The sequence below is a fragment of the Pelobates fuscus genome, chromosome 7 (assembly GCF_036172605.1).
Source record: "Pelobates fuscus isolate aPelFus1 chromosome 7, aPelFus1.pri, whole genome shotgun sequence".
NCBI lineage: Eukaryota > Metazoa > Chordata > Amphibia > Anura > Pelobatidae > Pelobates > Pelobates fuscus.
Window position 1 is genome coordinate 31,068,784 of NC_086323.1, and position 20,200 is coordinate 31,088,983.

General features: G+C 40.5%; 1 protein-coding gene across 1 annotated transcript in view; it reads left to right on the plus strand.

Annotated features, from left to right (window-relative positions):
* The window catches only part of LEPROT (leptin receptor overlapping transcript), a 41,288-nt gene extending 34,652 nt beyond the window's left edge, over positions 1 to 6,636 (plus strand). The window contains exon 4 of the mRNA XM_063427892.1: positions 3,810 to 6,636. Within this exon, the coding sequence (XP_063283962.1) occupies positions 3,810 to 3,926 (117 nt within the window). The 3' untranslated portion in view covers positions 3,927 to 6,636. The remainder of the gene's footprint in view (positions 1 to 3,809) is intronic.
* Positions 6,637 to 20,200: the final 13,564 nt, after the last annotated feature.

Here is a 20,200-nt window from a genome sequence, read left to right on the forward strand (position 1 = left end):
CCTCCTCTAAGCACTGCATATCAGGCTGCTGCCAGTGATCCTCCTCTAAGCACTGCATATCAGGCTGCTGCCAGCGATCCTCCTCCAAGCACTGCATATCAGGCTGCTGCCAGCGATCCTCCTCTAAGCACTGCATATCAGGCTGCTGCCAGTGATCCTCCTCTAAGCACTGCATATCAGGCTGCTGCCAGCGATCCTCCTCCAAGCACTGCATATCAGGCTGCTGCCAGTGATCCTCCTCTAAGCACTGCATATCAGGCTGCTGCCAGCGATCCTCCTCCAAGCACTGCATATCAGGCTGCTGCCAGTGATCCTCCTCTAAGCACTGCATATCAGGCTATTGCCAGTGATCCTCCTCTAAGCACTGCATATCAGGCTGCAGCCAGTGATCCTCCTCTAAGCACTGCATATCAGGCTGCTGCCAGCGATCCTCCTCCAAGCACTGCATATCAGGCTGCTGCCAGTGATCCTCCTCTAAGCACTGCATATCAGGCTGCTGCCAGTGATCCTCCTCTAAGCACTGCATATCAGGCTGCTGCCAGTGATCCTCCTCTAAGCACTGCATATCAGGCTGCTGCCAGTGATCCTCCTCTAAGCACTGCATATCAGGCTGCTGCCAGCGATCCTCCTCCAAGCACTGCATATCAGGCTGCTGCCAGCGATCCTCCTCTAAGCACTGCATATCAGGCTGCTGCCAGCGATCCTCCTCCAAGCACTGCATATCAGGCTGCTGCCAGTGATCCTCCTCTAAGCACTGCATATCAGGCTGCTGCCAGTGATCCTCCTCTAAGCACTGCGTATCAGGCTGCTGCCAGTGATCCTCCTCTAAGCACTGCATATCAGGCTGCTGCCAGCGATCCTCCTCCAAGCACTGCGTATCAGGCTGCTGCCAGTGATCCTCCTCTAAGCACTGCATATCAGGCTGCTGCCAGTGATCCTCCTCTAAGCACTGCGTATCAGGCTGCTGCCAGTGATCCTTCTCTAAGCACTGCATATCAGGCTGCTGCCAGTGATCCTCCTCTAAGCACTGCATAACATTTGTATGTTACTTTTTGTGTATCTGTGTGCTGTTCTTCATATTCTTATTACTTCATTTCATGATTGTGCTGTTGGTAGGATTACTATAGGCACATGCAAAATTACATTGTGGTTGTTTTTGTGGATCCATGTCTCCTTGACTATTCCCAACATTGTGATGTCATAGCTGTCAACGCCCCTGAGGACCAGCAATTGAGATGGGGGATTTTTCTATGCATAGCATTAGGGCCTCCACATCGTCCGTGGTTTACTGCCATAAAACCAATCTGTTTGCTGCGAATACCAGTATAATAGTTCTACCTCTTACAATCGTTTCATTGTGCGCCTCCTCTAACTTAAAACACAGGTTTTTGGATATTCCATGAAAAGCGAGCTGTAGTGATATGGAAATAGGCATATTTAATCTGTAATGAAATCTATTGAATTTACAACTCAAAATATATCTTATTGAAAACATTAAACATCCCCTAGATGGTGCTCCAACCATTATAAATGGCTCCATACGCATGGAAATAGGACAGATCTCCAGAGAACATTTTCCAGAGCATTTCATATCTGGCAGCAATTGCATCTGTAACCATAAACCGCTGGGTCGTTGTTTTATTACTAGGAATTTATTGGCAAAGGACTCTTGGAGAGAAATTTTGGGATATACATTTCCTGAATAATAAGGAAGGAGCATTCTTAATCCTGTTTAAATGACATTATGTAACAAATAATTATGGAATCATTCAGCTCAATACTTTTCAGTGTTACATTTATCCCGTCATTCATTCTTAAAGTAACACTCCAGGCACCATCACCACTACATCATGCTGTACCAGACATGCCTGGAGCTCTCATGGTAGGTCAAAGGGATGGCCCTTCACAGATGTTCTTAGCTCAGTGGCGCTGGTATAAGCTTCTTTCAGGAGCTTCTCGCCCCAGAGGAGGCAGCGGCAAGTGTTTTGACAGGACCTAAGTGAGTTGTGAATATGTTCTCAAACGGTTTGACTAATTACTTGGGGGGCGGGTGCCAAGGCACTCCCATCAAAATGACAACTACAGCAAGTTCTGTAAAGGATTATTCCAAACACCGTAGCAAAATATGGTCGTGGCAGAGATCATGGTGAAAGGAGGTCCCCTGTTTTTGCTTCTCTTCTCCTGGTTCACGTCATACCTCCCAAATGTCCCTAGTTTGGATTGACAGTCCTTATGTGTGGCCCATTTTATGGATCTCCTTATTGTCTGTATATCTGCATGTATAACAGAGCTCGGCAATAATAGTCACAGCAATGTGTCTTTAAACTACAATAACTATGTTTAGAAATCAGTGGTGCATATATGACACATTGTTCTTCCAAATTACATTTTAGTTACAGCCCTAAAATTAAAATATCCCTCCTGGTCCATTTGCAGTGCTGGCTAGTATACCACCCCAACCATGCAATTATTTTCTCTTAAAGTCCCTACCGTGAACCTGTAACTCCATTCATGAAATTATAAATGGATCCATCGGTAATCGCCTTGCTCAGCAGTTTGTTTATTTATTTTCTGATTAATGGAACTGCTGCTATTACTGGTTTAGCTTTATCACTGCGAAATTCAAGATTTGAGGTGATGTCAGCAACTTCCTAGTCTGGTCACATTTACTGCACAAACCATGCTTATTCCAGCCACATACTGGTGGTATACATTGAATTAGTTTTATTTTTATTTATATCAAAACACATAATTATAGTTTGGAATATATCATATTGTTTATGAAGGTGGTGTTTTTTGTTGTTGTTTTTTTTTGTAGAAACATTTAAATGTCGGTACATACCCCTTGTAGTGTTTTTAGGTCCACCATGTTTTCTTAGACACGAATCATGCTCTTGGCCAGCACGGAACATGTAGCATTCATACACTGCAGGAGAGAAATTGATTAATCAATATCGAGCCTTTGAGTTCCCTCCTGAATTAAATTCCTTGCTGCAGAATATGAAGTCTGATTTAGTGTTCCGGAAATTGCGGTGAATACAGAAAACCCCCCTGCTCCGTACCAAATCCTGATAGGTTAATTCAATTTGTATTTATTATTCTAAATGTACTCGTGATTAGTAAATATAACCCTTTTTCTCTCCATGATCTTATGTGCATACTGGTCGAAGTATGGACAAAAATAAACAAAAGGCAACAGTTTCTTGCACTGTGCTAATAGGAATTATTTTGTATATATCCATCGAGGTGTTAAAGGACCACTCTAGGCACCCAGACCACTTCAGCTTAATGAAGTGGTCTGGGTGCCAGGTCCAGCTAGGGTTAACCCATTTTTTATAAACATAGCAGTTTCAGAGAAACTGCTATGTTTATTAATGGATTAAGCCTTCCCCCAAATCCTCTAGTGGCTGTCTCATTGACAGCCGCTAGAGGCGCTTGCGTGATTCTCACTGTGAAAATCACAGTGAGAGCACGCAAGCGTCTATAGGAAAGCATTGTAAATGCTTTCCTATGCAACCGGCTGAATGCGCGCGCAGCTCTTGCCGCGCATGCGCATTCAGCCGACGGGGCGGAACGGAGGAGGATCGGAGGCAGAGATCTCCCCGCCCAGCGCTGGAAAAAGGTAAATTTTACCCCTTTTCCCCTTTCCAGAGCCGGGCGGGAGGGGGACCCTGAGGGTGGGGGCACCCTCAGGGCACTATTGCCAGGAAAACTAGTGTTTTCCTGGCACTAGAGTGGTCCTTTAAGTACTGAAATGGTTAATCATACAAAAATAAACGCTACAGCAGTTCTGTCTTTTTCTCTTTCAGATACAATGGGGTGCGTGTGGACTGGTCCTCGCTGGCAATGCAGTTATTTTCCTTACGATCCTTGGATTTTTTATTGTTTTTGGAAGAGGTGACGACTTTAGCTGGGAGCAGTGGTAAAGACTGTAAAACCAATAGGGATTTTTTTTCCTTCTTTTTTTTCACAGAATTACACCAATCCCTGCTCTCGTATGCATACTCATCCCATGCGTACATTAACGGTGGCCTGATCTAAATGATGCCAGGTTCTGTTTCACATTTCTTATTAAGGCTACTGTTATTGTATTTGTTCCTTTTTGTTTTAAGTTTCTCTCCTTTTTGTAAATATATATAATTTAATATAAGACAATTACACATCCTATCTACAGTAATAAAAGCATTAACCGTTGTTGACAAAACTGTATGTTGCCCGTGGTTTGAAGAAGGCCCGTCACTTGGAACCCTACAGGTTATTGGTCATGCAAATATCATAATGGCGAAAAGGGGTATTTGTATTTGTGCTAAATTCACTTTTATGAGTATATCCCCCAAACTTCTGTCTCTTTCTGTAACCCAACACGGACCTCTGCAATACTTTTCTTGACAATCAAAGAGTTAAACTGACCGACAACGGCCATGATGTATAAGAGTAAAAACGCCCAGGCTGGCGAGATCTGCAATCTACACGTGATGGCCAACATTCCGTAATTAAACCGTATATCCAAGGGTTTACTGGTGATTATATGACATGTCACTGTGCTGACACTTAATTTTGTATGGTTTCCATTTTGTAGAACACAAACTGTGTGAGCTCTCCTGACTGAATGGGTCTCTATTTACTGAACAGTGTATTGTTGTTAATGAATATTGAACTGCAAAATTTAGGCCAAAACAGACCAATTAGAAAAGTCTTGTCTTCCTGGCTAAAATTCAGTAGTTTATTCACCACCGTTCACTGTTTAGCGAAAACACGCAACAAGTCATTTTGTTGAATATGCACTTTTTTTATATGACTATAAAATAATGGGCTACATTTCATAATCCTTATACTGAAAAGATAACTTCATAATATATATATTTTTTAATTATTATATGTGGTATTCCTTATTGTTTTTAGAATACCGCTCTCCCTTTTTTATTTATTTGAAGTTTTTAAAATTTGCTATTACATTTACCTTTATTCCAGTGCTGAGATAGACACCTCACTGCAGTCCAGTCCTCCTCCAACAAAGTCCTCAACCCTTATCACTTCCGTTCAGTGAGTTGCTTCCTATTGAGAAGCATTAAGGACACATGGCGCATGTATTGCAGTTGCAACAATCTACTTCTCATAGAGAAACGCGAGATGTACACAGCTTTACCAAGCTAAAATAAATAGCCGAAATAAAATAAATGCCAAGGCAGCATCTTTTCCTGATCTCTCCACCATGATGAACTGATATTTAATGCATAGCCTGTCCCTTTATGGCACACTCCAAGCATTGTAACACCCACAGCCTATTGAGGTGGTTATGGTACAATGATAACAGTTCCCACAGTTTCTATAAAGCCAGTCCCTCTTTTTGGGGGGGCCTTTATAATTTATTCAATAATCTTTGTATTTTGGAATTCAGAGAAACCCCTATGTTATGGAGTCCAAATCGTAAGTACAGCTCTGTACAGTTCTTGTGTATGACTCCATCCCCAAGTAAAATATGCAGTATTGCGGTTTATATTGAATACTTGTATTTGGCTCTTATTTGTCTATTTTTCACAATAGCCATATAAAAGCATGCAAGGGATTGTCTGCGATTATTGGACTTACAGTTACTGTTCCTGAAGAATCGTTATCACTTTGGAAAATGTAAAAATGTGTGCCTTGTTTGCCTTTAAAACTCTTTTTGATATAAACTATAATAAAATCAACCATGTTTATACATTTAAAAATGGTTTTCAAATCCACCCTTTTTTAAATCTCCTGCACACCCACAGAGTCTGGATTTCCTGGTAGAAATTTATTGTTATATTTAACATCTCTGATCACATCAGCACAGCCCTCGTGTGTGCCACACCTGAGTAGTCTTAAGAGCTGGCACTCTAAATATGTGTAACTTTTTACATACAACAAAAGCAGGTGCTGGTGTTACTTTTTTGTATGTGATTAAAAAAAAAAAAAAAAAAATTATTTAAATAAAGTTCAGTCAAAAACCATTTCCTAACATGACCTCTAAAACAAAGGCAGGTGCACTGAATCCACATCAACTCTATTTGCCCCACAAAACCACCAACAGTTGGCAGAGATGCTGCCAAATCTGCTTGCCCAGGATACGTAATGAAATGAACCTTCCTAATTACGCCCCCCTCCCCTTTGTTTTGTTTTCAGATAACTAAAACATATTGGTAAAACCCAAAGGGACTAAACCTATAACTACATAGCATCATTACCACTCCAAAAACCCACAGTGGTTTTGGTGTTTGGAATGTCACTTTAAGGTTAAAGTAAACTTAAAAATGTATGTTTTTTATATATTAACGTCAAACAGTACTGCTTTTTATAACTGACATTGTATGTATACCACCAATATTGTTTCTTCTCTCTTATTACATAATAGAGAAATTATATTCTGTTTTTAAATCTTGGTGGGGAGGGGGGGTTTATTGATTTTTTTTTTTTTTTGAACATTCATTTCTTTTTGAAATGTAAGTCTCTTTTTGAACAAGCTGTTTTCTTTATAAAAAAAAAGGAAAACTATTTACTGTTTGTTTTTGCTGCAGTGTATTCAATTACTTGCGAATGTTAAGTTGCATACTGCTATTGCATTTGACATGTTAACGTTGTGCATTATATAAATATTAACACTGCAATACGCAATTCGTGTTTATTGACTTGTATGTATTTTTTTCATATTCTTTTTAGTTTTAAACAGAATCCGGAGGACCTAAAACTAGAAGCATTGAGAGTTATTTCTAAAAAGCCTTTCTGGAGACTTATTTGCATATACCCCCCAATCACCATGGAAACCAGTGGAATGTCTGCTGATTGCTCCTGTATTGGTACCTTTCCCCAGAACTGCTGTTTAGAATTAAACCCAATAGCAAAAAAATCCTCTGAGGCTCGCTGATGTCACGGTTAACTATGACTCGACAAGCAGTATTTAAGTAATCTATAAAAAAAATGTGTACTATTTTGGAGAATGTATTACCGGACCTGAGAGTAGCCAGACTGAACAGAAAACCGAGTAGTACAGGACAAGCCAAGGTCAGGAGAACAAATGGTAGAATAGATGAGAATACTAGCTAAAGGTCAGGGACAATTGATAGAATAATCAAGGACAAACCGAGGTCATATAAGACCGAGATAAACCAGGATTAACGCGCTTTAAAAATTATTAAATAAATGGAAATCACAACAGGGCCCAGTACCAAACTAAAAAGGGGATTATATTGTATTAAGGGCAACCATTGGTTACTTTTGCCCATGTAAAGTCAGAACGTGCATGCGCGTCGATGGCGAGATGACACATTTGCGTCATCAATTAGATAACAGGGGAGGGAGACTTTTAAAAAAGCTCTGGTGTACAGCAGCTGGCTTCGGTAAAAACACCAGGATGAGGATTGGCAGCATCGGAGATAGACTTGGGCGGTGTTCTCTGTAAGTATATGGATCTCAAGGGAACGTGCCTCCGAAAACCCTTGTTGGCCAGGTGCTGTGACAGCTGAGCAATAAGGGAAATGTAGTTCACAGACTTATGCAGTACCAAGGTTAGCAACCACATTTGCAGGCTTGCTGGCTCTGTGATGTCTCAAAGGTATAACATTACTTTAAGGAACACTATAGTCACCTAAACAACTTTAGCTTAATGAAGCATTTTTTGTGTATAGACCATGCCTCTCTGGTTTCACTCCTCAATCTACTGTCATTTAGGAGTTAAATCACTTTGTTTCTGTTTATAAAGCGCTTGCCACACCTCCCTTGGCTATGATTGACAGAGCCTGCATTAAAAAAAAAAAAAAAACTGGTTTTACTTTCAATCAGATGTAATTTATCTTAAACAATTTTATCTCTTGCTCTTTAAATTTAACTTTAATGACATACAGGAGGCTCTTGCAGGGTCTAACAAGCTATTAACATAGCAGGGGATAAGAAAACATGCAATAAAGGAAGGATAAACTGTAGATGACTCTTTACAGGACGTGTTTAGGGAGGCTGTGTAAGTCTCATGCAGGGAGGTGTGACTAGGTTCATTAAAAAAAAAAAAAAAAGTAATTTAACTCCTAAATGGCAGATAATTGAGCACTGAGACTACCTGGGCATGATTTATACACCAACACTGTTTTATTAAGCTAAAGTTGTTTTGGTGACTATATTGTCCCTTTAAATAAAGCACGAGAGCAGAAGGCAAAGGAATGTATTGATCATATCATTATCTGAAATGTCTTGCAATTCTTTATACTGTCATGTGACCTGCCAGCTCCTGGTTATCAGACAGGAGCCTGGTTTTCTTGTAGGGGATCCCTTAAGCTTATACAGAGAATGACAAATTAATGGATCTTTAAGCCTCTTGGGGAAAACAAAGATTGCAGAATTAATGGCTTGGGTGTTACGGAGGGAAATGTTTTGACTTTAAACATACATTTATTTTAACAGTAAGCTGAAGATAAATTTTATTTATAGTGTGTATTTTAAGCAGAAAATATTCCACATTTTGCAGCAATTAGGCCATTCTAAACCAGCAAATTGTTTGGAACTGCAGTTTATAAAATGCCTCAAAACCTCATTTTCCATTTGTGTGTAAGTCATTAAAATTATGGTCAATAGGGGCAGCCATATTGGTTCACTGAACACTACAGCAATTTGTGTGACATTGTACACTTGTAAATTCCTTTACAAGCAGGAAAGCAGTCTTTATATATTGGCTTTATGTACTTTATCCATGACCTGGAAGTAACATGTATCTTATTGTAAAGGTATCGGTTTTTGTATCTCTTATATGAAAACTTAATAAAAAAAAAACAATATAAACAGAAAAAATAAGCAGGAAATCAATCTTATTGGTCAAGAATATTAAAACTTTTTTTCCCCAAAGATGCTACCAAATCGCCTGTCCCAAGTCCTACTGCAAAAGATGGCTGCTTCTGGCTCAATTTTTTGTTGTTTATTTGGCTGCTTCTACATACACAGAATTTAAATATGCCAGCAAAGATTGTTCTATTTACATTTCATGCAAGCACAATTTTGTGGTAACATTTCATTTTTTTTTTTTTTTTTTTTAAATTTGTATATTGTTGCAAAAGGAAAAAAAAATGCACTTTTATATTAGTTACTTTTTTCTGCAGATATTCTTTCTACGTTTTAAATGTATAATAGAATTCCTCCATTAAACCCGAATCTCTCCAGTTATTTTAATATGAAACGGGCAGCTATACCCGTTCATTAAGCTGAATGTAATCTTTTCATGAATGTTGAAAAGTTAATCTCACAATTCACACTTTCAATGTTCAATTATTCATCAATAGTAATATATTTATTTTTCCATTCATTAACGGAAAAGGAAAGAAATATACTGGGATCAATTCGTATTAACTTAAAAGGGAATAAAAAAAATAGACTGGGGTAATTTCGCTACCTCCATGAGAGTCCGCTATACAATTTGAACTTTGCAAACCCATGGAGGGAGATTTATCAAAGTGTCAAAGAATAATCTATGAATTATGTTTTGTCTGGCGTGAATGATCAATTTGAACGGTCTTTTTATACCACATGTTAGTATTTGTGCCTTTTTGTTTTCTTTTTTACTTGTATGTTTTTTGTTATCTACACCTTTTGTGCTTCAAAAAATTATCCCAATCTCTGGATTTCATTTTTTTTTTTTTCTTCTTCTTCACCTTAGAATACAGCACAGAATTTGTGCAGAACGTTCACACATTATTCTTAGTGATAAATAACGTGAAGGAGGTGACATACTCTTTAACAGATTGAAATGAATTTGGAAACCCAAAATACACTTTCAGAACACATTCACAAACATTTCCCTTAGACATATTCAAAGACTCAAAGGCCGAGTTCCCTTTGACTTGTGTATTTTATTTAAGTTCAACAGGAACTTGCAAACTTTGCAAAGGGTTCCTTTTTAATGTACCTCTCCATATGTTCTGTATGTCATGGGGTCGTACCGCAACTTACAGGAATGGTGAATCCCACAAACCGGTTCTAGATAGATGTAATACCGGGCCTTAGAGTGGACGGACTTAACTTTGATAAAGACAGTCAGGAATAGCCAAGGTAAGGGATATAGAATTACGCAGAAAAGGAATAACAAGCTGGGTCATCTCTGTGACTCCAAAATAGTTGATATTTGGATGAAGTGGTCACTTTAAAAGACACACCATTAAAAAAGGGTACCGTCTGATATAATGCAGGGAATACAGCTAACAGGATTTCGTCCCGTGCTATCCAGCAGAGGGAGCTGTATGCCAGGCCGAATGGTAAGTGTTACCTATTCAGGCCATGCGCCTCAACGAGGGGAGCAGTGTGGGCTCCAGGAGCAGGTAAGTTCGTAACACTGCTTATACTGAGTACAGGTAAGCTTTGCAATGTCCACAGACTTGATATGCAAGTGCTGCAATTACATAGAATACAGCTCTCCATTAACTTCGTATTAAACTTGGCAGGTCATGAACTATTTAGGGACCCTGCGCAGCTTGTCCTCTGATTCCGGCACTACTCGGCCTGAGTCCAGTCACCTGAATTGATTTCTGTTGGGATTTAATCGGCCCGTTAGCAGTTCTGCAAAAATCATCTGTTTTTAGATATAGGTTCAGTTAAAGGAGTGATGCGCACACAAAAACAAAAATACAGTTTTCACTTTTACAAGTCTGCATAAAATCACCTATCTTAGCAAACAAACATAGGGATTCAGTTCTACCATATGACTATATTGTGTTAAGCCCATCACTACTTTACAGTACCCCAATATCGGTAGGTCCTACACTAATTTTAACCGAGATTAAACGGGTGCCCCTTTGGATGTGACCACAGGAAAACATACATTTGAGGAGTCCATGGAAGCAGTTTAAGCTGTAAGTATTGCAAGTTAGCATGCAAATCTCCCATCTTAAAAATAGTGTAGGACTCACTGATATTTTGGGGACTGTGACGCAGTAGTGGGCTTAAAACAATCTGGCCGGTGAATGTGCCATTGAATTTTCATGTACGAAAGCGCATTACATTCACCAGTGAAAACATTTTTTTTTCCAAGCTTCCAGATTTCAAAATTCTAAAGCGCGTTAGATTTAAATAAATACAGTATTTTAAAAGTGTGACCAAAATATTAAATCATTTTCATAGCTTATATATCAATATTAAATATTATTATTATTATGATATTTATAGAGCGCCGTCAAATTCCGCAGCGCTTTACAATGGGTGGACGAACAGACATGTAGTTGTAACCAGACAAGTTGGACACACAGGAACAGAGGGGTTGAGGGCCCTGCTCAATGAGGTTACATGCTAGAGGGAGTGGGGTAAAGTGACACAAAAAGGTAAGGGTAGTATAAGACTAGTGACAGTTGCAGAAGAGGAATCAGTTGGGAGCTATTAAGAGTTTAATTGATACGCTTTTATGAAGAAGTGGGTTTTTAACGATTTTTTGAAGGAGTGGAGACTGGGTGAGCATCTAACGGAAGAGGGAAGCGAGTTCCACAGGAACGGTGCAGCCCTCGAGAAATCTTGAAGGCGAGCATCAGAGGTGGGAGTACGGACAGAAGATAGACGTAAGTCTTCAGCAGATCGTAAGGGCCTAGATGGGACATACTTGTGTATAAGGGAGGATAGCTAGGTGGGAGCAGCATTATGTAGAGATTTAAAAGCAAGAACCAGAATTCTAAATTGAGCTCTATATTTTATAGGAAGCCAATGTAGGGACTGACAGAAGGGTGAGGCATGGGAGGTGCGGGCGGACAGGAAGATGAGCCTCGCCGCCGCATTCATTATGGACTGTAACGGCGCAAGTTGGAAGCACGTAAGACCACTGAGAAGCGGATTACAGTAGTCAAGGCGAGAAAGGACAGTGGAATGGACCAACACCTTAGTCGCATCAAAGCTTAAGAGCCTGTATTATAGAAAAAAGCAAAATCTTCCATCAATAGTCAACTTTTTGAGCTGTCAAAAGATAATACAATAACATAGCACATGGGAAAGAAGAATTGACATATAATAACCCAAATTATACATCAGTCTCGCAAAAATCTCCACTGTCTTTATTTACAGTGATTTTCCACAAATCTACAAAGTCTCCTTTTATCTATCTCAATCCTCACCTGCAACCTTCCTCTACAACTCCACCATCTCCTCTCAACTAGCATGCACCTCCAACATTGATTAAAACCTTGCTGACCATTATAATATTTTATCTAATATATTTGGATAAACTTTAAAATGATTTAATAATTAGGAAAGCCTATCCAACAATATTAAATTGATGTCTTAGTTGGACCTTCCTGAAATGACTCTATAGAAGGGCTAGTTGGAATGTACACACCTAGTTGTCATATAGCCACAACTCCTGAGAGCTCTGCTAGCCCTAACAGAGATGTGGTATTGGCCTCTCATCCTCTATAGCAGTGTTGCCCAATTCAGTCCTTTTTGGCATACCTACAGTGCAGGTTTTAGGCATTTACCAGTTCTGTTCCAATAAGGGTATTAACAAAATATACTGCGGGTGTGTTTTGAGGCCAGGGTTAGACACCACCGCTCTGTAGAATGATGTGACAGTCGAGGTCTCTTCTCATTTAGTGACTGCTACCCTTAGCACCAGCCTAAAGAGATATTTTCACTCTGTATCATTAAGATATTATTTTACGAACACCTTGAGCCACAGTAATAGCCTTTACTGTTCTGTACATGCCTGGCCTGCCTCTGAACCCTACACAGTGTTCTTCACTAATGTGTGAATTGCCAGACATCCAAAGTAAATGCCAAATATTTTGTCAAAAGATCTGAACTGAAAACTACTAATTCAACCCCTTAAGGACCAAACTTCTGGAATAAAAGGGAATCATGACATGTCACACATCCTTAAGGGGTTAAAGATTTTTTTTTTTCCAATTCATCTATTTTAACCTAAACATTGATATTCATTTTGAATTCCTGACAATTGACACTTTAGCCTGTGTAGGTATGCCACCCAATTATACATTTATTTATAAATATATTTCATTGGAGATATATATAAATACAGCTTGCATATCTCTTGTCTGCTGCCTTTGCCCTCCCCTTCTAACCCCACCCAGACTTTCTGTGGCTGTCCAATCACAGACTTCCCAATGCAGCTTAATGAGAAGTCTTTGCAAGGCAGGTGCTCTGAGCAATTGCTACCTCTTGAGTTTAGGTCCACTGAGATAAACGGCCAGGAAGTAACCGGACTGGTCGTCTGATCAACTACCATGGGGGTGTAACCAGTTTATTTAATAAGTGTAAATTTCTATTGAAATCTGCAGTTTTTTTTGTAAAATCTTAAAGACAAACTTTTCACAGATAAAGCATCTCAGGACGTACTTCAGCAGTTTGTAGTGTCCCTTTTAAGAAGAAGAAAATGTCCTGAATTTAAGAAACTAACGAGTAAAATAACCTATTTTTAGATTATTATCTTGGAAACTTGTTAAGGGCTATGTGACAAAAGGGCCTTGTCTGATTCAGATCCAGTGATTGATGAAGACATTTGTGGATTTTTCCAGTTGAACCCAGAAGACAAACCCAGCATGTGTTATTCGTATGGGTTCTTTTAATATTCTCCACTGTTACTGGATCTTGAAGATCCTCTCCATTTTTAGTGACATTTCAAAGCTTGTCACAAAGTCGTCTCTATCAATGTTTGCTGAAGTATTTCAGTGTCACCATATAATTATTTGGATTTATTCTTGAAGACTACAGATACATTGTGAGCAGATTTTCCGTGTTTTACAATTCGTTTTTCTTTTCTATAGATGTTTTGCAAAGTGTGCAGTTCCTTGACGGCATTAAGGAACACATTTTGCCCATGTTACGCACATTATATCGCAGTAATATGTCAATACCTACCCCTCGTGACCCCCAGTGCCGCTTTCCCATTACTTGCATCATCAGTCATCAAAGAAAATGTTTACCACTTGCTATTTTGTACAACATATCTTTTACAGCCAATATACTCTGGAGTATCCCCCTTCTCCCCTGTTTCAATGCTTCTGTAAAAACATCTCATTGATGTTATCATAAAATTCATTATTCCATCTCCCCTAGCACTCGTCCATCCATCTCAAATTCTGCAGGACATAGTGTGTCATTGATTTTTCTTTACACAGATCCTATTATAGTCATATCCTGACTCTAGAAGGGGTTTGCTCGAAGCATATCTGTTGGACCAATGGTAGATGGTCTTTTTATTAATTTTAAAATGTCATGACAGTGTGCAGTTTTGTTTGCCGACATTAGGGTACGAAATATTGTTTTTGAAAGAACATTTTTTTGTTCTGATTATCAGGTGTCCGCTTGTCTACAAATGAAGCTACTGAGTGGTTTCCTTTTTTTTGTTTTCCATTTTTAACCCCTTAAGGACCAAACTTCTGGAATAAAAGGGAATCATGACATGTCACACATGTCATGTGTCCTTAAGGGGTTAAAGGCATTCAAATGTCTATATGTAACTGGTTAAATTTATTTATTTTTACTAGAAATAAACGTTAAAAGTAGAATGTTCCCAGAATGAAGATGCGACATGTCTTTCCTATGATAATACCATTACAGCGAGTGCAGAGTTCCGTCGTGTTCCGTTGGAAGTTAGTAAGTTCCCTACGTCATGGACATACACCGCAAAATAAACAACTGATACAAGCATAGACACAAACACAAAAAGGCAAAAAACCTTTATTTGGGGGGGATCAGCTGTGCCTCCACTCCAAAAAAAATATTAGAAACAAAAACAAATATTCAGAGCCAGGCCAAGCCAGCAGAGCATGGAATTTGTGACCATCAACTCAAGCAGATAGCCACACCGTGCTGGGCTAGCAAAGTCACAATTTCAACCTGCTGTATCGCTCCTGCAGTACTTTGGTAACAGGCATGCCAATACGCCTCTAACTGCTTCTAATTGGCAGAAGAATGGCTGAGACCCATAAACCCTGTATGCTAGTGGTGTAGGGAGCAATTGCCAACCTACACCCCCCCTCATCTGCCCTCACCTGACGGTTTTAGATTTATTCTAATAAATATTGTTGAATATTGAGCTAAAATGGCAAACTCTTTATCTCAAGCAACTCAATGTATATGGTTTTATCACATATTGTCATATATTGTTTATCACAATGATATTGATTATCATATCGGATACACGTTACGGTGCCTCTTTAATACGCATTATTTCCAGGAACAGTTACTCACTGAATCTGTCTGTCTGTCTGTCTGTCTGTCTGTCTGTCTCACAAACTCCTTATTCTCCTAATAATGTTTCCTTTGTTTGTTTCACATTTAGCTTCACTTCTCTCATTGATAAACACTCTCTAACTTCCTGCTTACCTGCTCCTCTTGACACCATCTTTGTTGCCCCTACTTGACTTCCCTCTACTCTTTATTCATCACGTGTACTTTTTTCATGCATATCCACCCTCTCTCCTCCATCTCCTTCTTTCTATCCTTCTGTTCCTGGCAGCTGGTGATGTCTCTCCAAACCGTGGTCCCTCCTCTGCTAACCTACCTTGTGCTAACACCAGAAACCACAACAATCTGATATCCATCCCATGTAACTCTCCCTTTAAATTCTCCTTTAACACTGTCCTCTGGAATGCAGGCTCTGTGTGCAACATCACTAAATCAACCACTATCCGTGACTTATTCATCTCACATTCCCTAAACTTACAAGCATTAACAGAAACATGGCTCTCTCCCTCTGACACTGCTACTCCTGCCTCTTTAGCCTTTGATGGTCTTCAATAACTCACAACCCAAGACAGTCTGAAAGTAAGGGTTCTCACCCCACTGCTCGTTCAAACCTCTTCCCACCTCTCCTTCCCTCTCTTTCTCCTCATTTGAAGTTCATTTAATTCGCCAGTTCAAACCTACCTTTGCTAACATAGCTATTATTTACTGCCCACCTGGTTTCCATATTTTCTTCTTTGGCCACTTTGCTGCCTGGCTTTCCTACTTTCTTGCAAATAATATTCCATCCCTAATTCCTGGAGACTCACCCTTGTCCTTGGTAGCCTCAAAACCTACCTTCTCCTGTCCCAACCTGGTTATCTCCTTCTACAACGCTACCCTGACCTCTGCCATGGACACTGCAGCCTTGCTCCAAACACACAACTCAAGGAGGATGCGCATGTATCCTAGTGACTTACTCACCTCAAATCTACCTGTAATGTATCTCCTTCTCTACTGGATCATATCAACAAATTCCTCTTTTCTCCAATTGGATGACACAGCTAAACTCATGTTCTCCATAACAGAATGCCTTCTCTTTACTCCAGCAAAGGCATTATCCCCTCTTTATTGACCTCCTTCCAGGACAATGGTACAACCATATAACCTTAACCTGTAATGTGACTACAATATAACCTTAACCATCCAAGCTCGCTGCCTTAGTAAACTTTTATCACTGTTCAAATCCTGCCATTTTATCTTAAAAGCAAGCATTGCTTATGCTCTCCATTGGCTCATGTACTCATTTCCCATCCCATCTACTGCAACATACTCTTCATCAGCTCCTTTTTGCAAATATCAGCTCATTATGATTTATACATGTGACGGACCGCCTGGCACCTCAACTGGATGCCTCCGAAAATCACTGCTTCCTAGTACCTCCGAGTACTTCCAAGCACTCCACCAGATACCATCAGCACTGTAGACCCTTAACCACCACAACATGGCTGGAGTCTCGCTGTCCTCCATCCACCCTGGACCCAAGTCAGGGATCCAGCTTCCAGTGCGTACACCTCTCCTACTCCAGAGAGTATTGCAGGATAGCTCTTACAAGAGTTAGTGATATAGCTAGTATTGTAATCCAAAGTCCCCATGCAAGGGGTTTCCGGTTACATATTCCAGGGGCATTCCCCACTGGACCTGAGAGTAGACTACAGCAGAAACATACAAATGATTATTGGCTCTCAGGTCCAGGACACTCCCACACAAAACAAGACAATCCCTCCCCTGTGCCTGAGAAATAATTGAGTAAGGAACTATACTAAACTCAATTATCTCCTAAAATACCCAAAAAGTACCCCCCAAAACATGTGCAAACCCCACTATAGTCATATCCTCTGATAGCCCTGATCTGGGGGATCAGCATATCCCAAAATCACCCAGATCGGTTCAGAGGTTCGGGATTTCCATGGAAGTCATAATTTGACTGACCACACATGAGGCTCCTGCCCAAAACAGTTCCAAAGAATCAGGGCTTGCGGTCGGTCTAGTTCAAAACTGAACAAACTACTGAAGCTTACCCTGGAGCTTGTTCCCCTTATTCAGACTAAAGATTCCACAGAACAGTGCCCTTCTAAGTTGTGTAGAACCAAACACAGGTGATGATGGAAGTCCATCGGTGTTCGGGAGTTTCCGTGTCCGATTTTAGTTCCAGGAACTAATACTGCTGCTATTGAACCACTAAGTTACGTAATTACAAATAATGTCATTATGTAGTTATTTAACATACAAGATACATAGTTTGAATAGCAAACAAATATAGACTAGAAGGGGCCATAAAATGTACACTTGGGCTGATGACCCTACCCCGTTCACTGACATGTTTTGTAGTCTTAAATACTGAAACTTACAAAGCTTTAACTCACACTCTTCCAAACTACTCACATTCTTACATTTTCAAGTTCACCCCTTCTTTCTCCACTTGTAATCTCTGCTTAACCTCTGCTTACATCTCCCCTTTCAAGTCTCACAGTAATTCCTGATGTCAGCACCATGTTTATAGAATGCCCTTCCTCACCATGTTGTGTGATCTCGACTCTTTTAGGAAATCCTTAAATCCCATTTAGTTAGGAAAGCATTCAAACTTACCATATAAATTCTCTCCTTCCTCTGTCTCTCCTCCGATAACCTGTATTCTTTCAGTCTGTTTCACCTTGTCTCACCTTATTACTGTACAGCTACCATGCACATCTTATCATTTATGCATTTGTTTAGTGAGAACCAGACTGCACACCTGGTAGTGCATTATACCATTTACATATGTAGATCTTTACCTCCTGTGTACTTTCACCTTACCTACTACATAGACACTATGCACCTCTAGGTTTATGTCTTGGTTGTGAGAGTTTATTTGTATGCCCGCTGTACTGCCCTACACATTGTGCTGATGTTCTCTGAGTGATATTATGTCCTATGTAGCAATTTATTGTTGTTGTAAGCAGTGCTGTATCTTTAACGAGGCTAACAAGGCATTTGCCTTGGGCAACACTTTCGGGGGGGTGGCAAAAGCGCTCTGGCAGATGCCATATTAGTGTCACGATTTTTCAAAAGCGAGACGTGAAACGTGTTCGGAATACGCATGGAAGGAGGCAGGTCAAGGGAGTAGGAAACGGGGTTAACCCTACGTAACACCTTGTAGGGACCAAGAAATCTGGGAGCAAATTTCATCGAGGGAACCTTGAGACGGAGGTTCCTGGAGGACAACCATACCCTATCACCCGGAACATAAGAAGGGGCCGCAACCCTACGGCGATCAGCAAACTTCTTTTGAGCAGCTGCTGAACGAGACAGTGCAACATGGACCTGATCCCACATCTTCCGCAAAGTGGCGAGGTGCTGGTCCAAGGCGGGCATTCCCTTGTCGGAGAACGTACCAGGAAGGACAGAAGGCCGAAACCCATAAGCAACCTCAAAAGGACTTAAGCTAGTAGATGAATGAGACACCGTATTCCTGGCAAATTCAGCCCACGGAAGGAGGCGAGACCAGTCGTCCTGGTGCGCATTAGTGAAGCAGCGCAAATACAATTCCACAGACTGGTTAGCACGTTCGGCTGCACCATTAGATTGCGGGTGATAGGAGGAAGTGAACGACAAGGAGACCCCCATCTCAGCACAAAAGCCCCTCCAAAACCGAGAGACAAATTGAGGGCCCCTGTCAGATACGATAATCTGAAGCGGAATAATTCTTTGGCAAACACCTGAGCTAGCTGAACCGCAGAAGGCAGTTTCTTAAGCGGAATAAAGTGCGCCATTTTAGAGAACCTATCCGTCACAGTCAATATCACTGTCTGACCATCAGAAGGAGGAAGGTCTACAATAAAATCCATGGATAAGTGGGTCCATGGTTTCTTGGTTATAGATTGAGGCATCAGTAGACCCTGGGGTCTCACATTAGGGGACTTACACTGCGTACAGACCTGACAAGCCTGTACAAAATCCATTACGTCTCCCTTAAGTGAAGGCCACCAGAACTGTTGAAGGAGGCCCTTATAGTTTTTGGTAACCCCCGGATGACCCGCAGTTTTGGCGGTGTGAAATAAAGTCAACAACTTTTTTCTGTCATTTGCTTTAATGTATAGTTTACCAACCGGCGTCTCAGGGGGTGCTTGGGTTTGGTATGTCTTAATACTATCAAGGAAAGGAGACGAAACAACCAAACGGGTAGCAGCTATTATCTGAGACGCAGGTATAATAGGTTCAGGAGTCGGGTTAACAAATTCTAGTGGTTCATGCTGTCGAGAGATAGCGTCTGCTTTGGCATTACGGCAACCAGGTCTATAGGTAATCACGTATTGGAAGCGTGAAAGAAATAGAGACCATCTAGCCTGCCGGGCAGATAACCTTCTAGCATCCGCTATATAGGAGAGGTTCTTATGGTCTGTTATAACCATAATTTTGTGTCTAGAACCCTCTAATAAGTACCTCCATTCCTTAAAAGCCAACACAATAGCTAATAGTTCCCTGTTCCCAACATCGTAATTCCTTTCCGGATCAGACAACCTTTTAGAAAAATAACAACAGGGATGGAGGGGTTTTTCATACGACAACCTCTGTGACAGTACTGCTCCCACACCCCGACTCAGAAGCGTCTACTTCCATAACAAAGGCAAGAGAAGGATTAGGGTGGTGCAGCACTGGAGCAGAGGCAAATGCCTTCTTGAGAGTTTCGAAGGCCTCAGGGCCTTCAGGAGTCCAAACCCTAAGGTGTAGACATTTTTTAGTCAGCTTCGTTATAGGAGAGATAAGTGGTGAAAAGTTTTTTATAAATTTCCTATAATAGTTGGCAAATCCTATAAAATGCTGGATAGCCTTCAGTCCTTGGGGAAGTGGCCAAGACAGTATGGCTTCCAATTTAGCAGGATCCATACTGAAACCCTGTTCAGTAATTACATATCCTAGGAATTGCACAGAGGTCTGATCGAATAAACATTTTTCTAACTTACAGTAGAGTCCGTTCTGTAATAACCTTTTGAGCACCATCCTAACA